This window comes from Cyprinodon variegatus, unplaced genomic scaffold (assembly GCF_000732505.1).
Source record: "Cyprinodon variegatus isolate N-32 unplaced genomic scaffold, C_variegatus-1.0 Scaffold1169, whole genome shotgun sequence".
In the NCBI taxonomy this organism is placed as follows: Eukaryota; Metazoa; Chordata; class Actinopteri; order Cyprinodontiformes; family Cyprinodontidae; genus Cyprinodon; species Cyprinodon variegatus.
This window is the reverse complement of record NW_015151622.1, coordinates 75,097-80,555: the sequence shown is the minus strand read 5'-3', so window position 1 is coordinate 80,555 and position 5,459 is coordinate 75,097. Positions and strand designations below refer to the sequence as shown.

Sequence of the window (5,459 nt, the reverse complement as noted above, 5' to 3'; positions counted from 1 at the left end):
TTTATTCTTTTTTTTTTGAGGATTTATTTTGAAAACAAAGTATTGAACAACTGTAGAATCAATAATAGTCACTATTACCTCCATAAACATTGCTCCACTGAGTGATGCATCCTTCTGTTACACTTAGACAAACTTTATTCCTATTTATATACGCTATGTAAACAAAGGACCGCGACTTGATTTACAGGTTTTTCAGCATTCAGTGTTTTAATTTTTTTTATTTAACATTCAGCCGTCTGATGGCGGTGGGGAAGAAGCTGTTCTGGAATCTACTGGTCCTGCATCCAATGATGTGAAGCCTCTTCCCAGAGGGCAGCAGGGAGAACAGTCCATGGTGGGGGGATGATGGGTGACTGATGATGCTACGGGCTCAGGACATGCAGTTATTATACGCTTTGAACCGTTCATGTAGTTTGAGGGCAGTCTCATTTATGGTGATACCTAACGTCAGCAGCAGGTGGCAGTACTGCGCGGGTTATAGCTTCAACTGATCAAGTCATCCAGAAGAATTTCAGCAAAAAACTTCTAGTTCCCACCTTAGGGCCAGTGGGGGTCTCTATAAGTCTGGAGTGGACATGACCCCCCGTCCCCAGTGCCATGTGCGCCCATACACTGAACAGAGGAAGAAAAGCCACAGCCTGCTTCTGGATTAAGAGGTAGAGCTTAAAAGGACCTCCATGGGCAGAACCACCCGCTCACCTGGAATCCACTTTTCTTCTAAGCCTTTTGGGCTAAATTTTATGGCAGCCATCTTTGTTTATAAACAGTAAACCCGTTTGTCTCGATGCATCTCAATAATCCAGGTAGAAGAAATTAAAACTTGAGTTTTTTAGAGATTTTGGCAGCGTTTACTTTCTCTGCTCCTCACATCTGGAACAAGCTGCTTGTTTTACATTTTTTACTGTTTGATTCTTTTTTTTTTTTTTTTTGCATTTAAAGTTTGTTAAACTAAAAAGCAAATAAGCTTTACTTCTACATTTCCCTCCATATTTTAAATTTCAACCCAGCGCTGCGTGTCCTAAGGCACCTCACTCCCCCTAGAGACTGACATGGGAGTCAGTATTAGTAACGGTCACGTGATTGGGACGGTACAGGATTAAACATTAACGGGAGCAGGAGCAAACCAATACTAACTAAAAAAAAACTAGGATCGATGCCAAAAAATAAAACAAAATAGAAAGAAAAAAAATCCACTACTGGCGCCGCCATTTTGTAGTTTTTTTCCTTTAAGCCTACACTATAATGCGAGTCAAAAAAACTACACGACCCAAAAACCAACAGTACTTCCGCTCTGAGTTTTTCACCCGCGCTAAAAAACAACAATGGAGGGACCAACAGGTAGTGGCGAACTCTACTTCGAAAAGTTTGATTTGCAACGCAAATTTAGAAGTAAGGACGTTTCTGTAAAACTGACGGAGCTGAGAGGAAAGTCTCAGATATTACCGAACTTCACAAGAGTTCATTATCACGGTGTTAGCACTCAATACGCCGCTTGTAAAACGTAATCAAGTAATCAAATACACTAGTGAGTCCAGGACGAGCGGTCTCAAAAGGCACACTTGTAAGGGTTATACTGGAAAGAATCAGCCTTAGAACACAACTTTATGTTGTATTGCATCTTGCACCATATATATATATATATATATATATATATATATATATATATATATATATATATATATATTTTTTGCACTGAACTGAACCTTTCCATATCAGTGCCCTTTGCAACGTGACTTTATACTGTTTATTTTTTTTCTTTTCTCCTACACTGTCTACATTCTTTATCACTGCCCCACTTTATAAATGGTAATGTTTATTTCACTGTTGTAAGCTCTATGCATCGAAATTTCACAAGTGTATACAAAATAACAATAAATTGTCTAAGTTTACATGTTATCTGTTCTGGCTTGCTAAAAAAATCCATTGTATGCCAGGAAGTATAATCTTTTAAGTCTTTATAACTAAGAGCAGCTCATTTTTCCTAAATAGACATAGGTTTTTTTCTGACTTTTAAAACAGTAGATTATCGTATATACAGTAAAACAAAAGTTTATCATCTAAAATGTGTGCAAAACAATAAGAAACCTTATTTATATTTGTGTTTTTCTCACAGCAGTTAAAACCACAGTGGGGGAAGAAGCTGTCCTCCCCTGTATGGTGGAAAAACAGGGTAACCTAAGGGTGCTGCAGTGGAGCAAAGAAGGCCTGGGGCAAGATTATGTCTTCTACTTTAGAGATAACCAACCTTATGAAAGCTTCCAGAACCCACACTTCAAGGGCCGAGTGAAGCTCAGCGATAAGGAGATGACCAATGGAGATATGTCCATCGTCCTGTCCAACACCAACCTCAGTGATGCAGGGAAATACAGCTGCAAGGTCGTCATGGAAACAAAGACAATAAAAACCATCACTCTGGAGGTCAACGAAAAAAGTGAGTTAATAGAGTTTGATTTAATCCAGCTTGGAGAAAATCTAAGCAGTTATTGATGTTTAGAATCAAAAATTTAAATCATCTATTGACTCACATGAAGAAAGAGAAGCTTGGAGGTTTAATTTGATGCATTTGGAATCAGCTTAACACAGATATCAGCCATGTTAGCTGCTGAAAAAGGCTTTTAAGTAGAGTGATGTTAAAAACAGTGAAGTTCATCTACTGGTTTAATATGTGGTGATTAAAACTAAAACAACAGAAGAACTTTTCCTCATTATTTAATATAAAATTAAGAAATCAAAGCCTGGGAGGAAAAAATATAAAACGTATAATAAGTTTATAAAAGTAGTTTCGTTTGAATTAGATTTCCCTGCCTACAGGTCAGGTTTATATTGATCAATAAAAGACAGAGACGGATGATGAAGTCAGTCTGCTCCTGTGGATTTTACAACTTTCAGCAATGCTTCACTTTTTGTTTTTAGCATCCAAATATTNAAACTGTTCTCCTTTCCTCTTAAAAATGGAACGATTCAGTGGAAAACTGCTGTGGCTGTGAGCCTACATTAGTAATCTCTGAGTAATCTCTGCAGAAACAGACTCATTTCAGCAGCACCACCCATAATATTATCACCCTCCACCATCTTTACTGGGCTACATGTCAGTAATATTAACATGTTGCTGTGCTTTCCTACAGAACTTTTCTGTTATTCATCTGTCAACCTTTAGCTCCACCAATCATTTCACATAAACTTTGGCTTCATTCCCACTGCAGGGAAATGTGACCCACATCAGTCTTTTTCACTGCCGTGCAAATGACTGGATTCTTATCTTTTCATCGCTCCAAAAATGCTGTTCTGTGGCGTTTTATCCATCTTTCAATCTCCAGGCTCTAACTGTACGCCATCACACAGCAGTAGAAGGCAGCCCTCCATTAAGGGTCGCTATTAACAGCTGTGCTGCTTTCTTCTTACCTTATTTCGCCTCACTGTGATCGGGTCTAAATAGCTCCCATTGTTCAACAGCTTTCTGTGAATAAGGAGAGATGCTGGCCAGTATACGCATTTACTTTTTATTCTTTTTTTTTTGAGGATTTATTTTGAAAACAAAGTATTGAACAACTGTAGAATCAATAATAGTCACTATTACCTCCATAAACATTGCTCCACTGAGTGATGCATCCTTCTGTTACACTTAGACAAACTTTATTCCTATTTATATACGCTATGTAAACAAAGGACCGCGACTTGATTTACAGGTTTTTCAGCATTCAGTGTTTTAATTTTTTTTATTTAACATTCAGCCGTCTGATGGCGGTGGGGAAGAAGCTGTTCTGGAATCTACTGGTCCTGCATCCAATGATGTGAAGCCTCTTCCCAGAGGGCAGCAGGGAGAACAGTCCATGGTGGGGGGATGATGGGTGACTGATGATGCTACGGGCTCAGGACATGCAGTTATTATACGCTTTGAACCGTTCATGTAGTTTGAGGGCAGTCTCATTTATGGTGATACCTAACGTCAGCAGCAGGTGGCAGTACTGCGCGGGTTATAGCTTCAACTGATCAAGTCATCCAGAAGAATTTCAGCAAAAAACTTCTAGTTCCCACCTTAGGGCCAGTGGGGGTCTCTATAAGTCTGGAGTGGACATGACCCCCCGTCCCCAGTGCCATGTGCGCCCATACACTGAACAGAGGAAGAAAAGCCACAGCCTGCTTCTGGATTAAGAGGTAGAGCTTAAAAGGACCTCCATGGGCAGAACCACCCGCTCACCTGGAATCCACTTTTCTTCTAAGCCTTTTGGGCTAAATTTTATGGCAGCCATCTTTGTTTATAAACAGTAAACCCGTTTGTCTCGATGCATCTCAATAATCCAGGTAGAAGAAATTAAAACTTGAGTTTTTTAGAGATTTTGGCAGCGTTTACTTTCTCTGCTCCTCACATCTGGAACAAGCTGCTTGTTTTACATTTTTTACTGTTTGATTCTTTTTTTTTTTTTTTTTGCATTTAAAGTTTGTTAAACTAAAAAGCAAATAAGCTTTACTTCTACATTTCCCTCCATATTTTAAATTTCAACCCAGCGCTGCGTGTCCTAAGGCACCTCACTCCCCCTAGAGACTGACATGGGAGTCAGTATTAGTAACGGTCACGTGATTGGGACGGTACAGGATTAAACATTAACGGGAGCAGGAGCAAACCAATACTAACTAAAAAAAAACTAGGATCGATGCCAAAAAATAAAACAAAATAGAAAGAAAAAAAATCCACTACTGGCGCCGCCATTTTGTAGTTTTTTTCCTTTAAGCCTACACTATAATGCGAGTCAAAAAAACTACACGACCCAAAAACCAACAGTACTTCCGCTCTGAGTTTTTCACCCGCGCTAAAAAACAACAATGGAGGGACCAACAGGTAGTGGCGAACTCTACTTCGAAAAGTTTGATTTGCAACGCAAATTTAGAAGTAAGGACGTTTCTGTAAAACTGACGGAGCTGAGAGGAAAGTCTCAGATATTACCGAACTTCACAAGAGTTCATTATCACGGTGTTAGCACTCAATACGCCGCTTGTAAAACGTAATCAAGTAATCAAATACACTAGTGAGTCCAGGACGAGCGGTCTCAAAAGGCACACTTGTAAGGGTTATACTGGAAAGAATCAGCCTTAGAACACAACTTTATGTTGTATTGCATCTTGCACCATATATATATATATATATATATATATATATATATATATATATATATATATATATATATTTTTTGCACTGAACTGAACCTTTCCATATCAGTGCCCTTTGCAACGTGACTTTATACTGTTTATTTTTTTTCTTTTCTCCTACACTGTCTACATTCTTTATCACTGCCCCACTTTATAAATGGTAATGTTTATTTCACTGTTGTAAGCTCTATGCATCGAAATTTCACAAGTGTATACAAAATAACAATAAATTGTCTAAGTTTACATGTTATCTGTTCTGGCTTGCTAAAAAAATCCATTGTATGCCAGGAAGTATAATCTTTTAAGTCTTTATA

The 5,459-nt window shown here is 38.5% G+C and overlaps 1 protein-coding gene across 2 annotated transcripts in view; it reads left to right on the top strand.

The window, feature by feature from the left end:
* The window catches only part of LOC107101897 (V-set domain-containing T-cell activation inhibitor 1-like), a 7,212-nt gene extending 4,710 nt beyond the window's left edge, over positions 1 to 2,502 (top strand). For both annotated transcript variants that reach the window (XM_015400982.1, XM_015400983.1), the window contains exon 3: positions 2,114 to 2,502. In XM_015400982.1, the coding sequence (XP_015256468.1) occupies positions 2,114 to 2,487 (374 nt within the window). In that variant the 3' untranslated portion in view covers positions 2,488 to 2,502. The remainder of the gene's footprint in view (positions 1 to 2,113) is intronic.
* Positions 2,503 to 5,459: the final 2,957 nt, after the last annotated feature.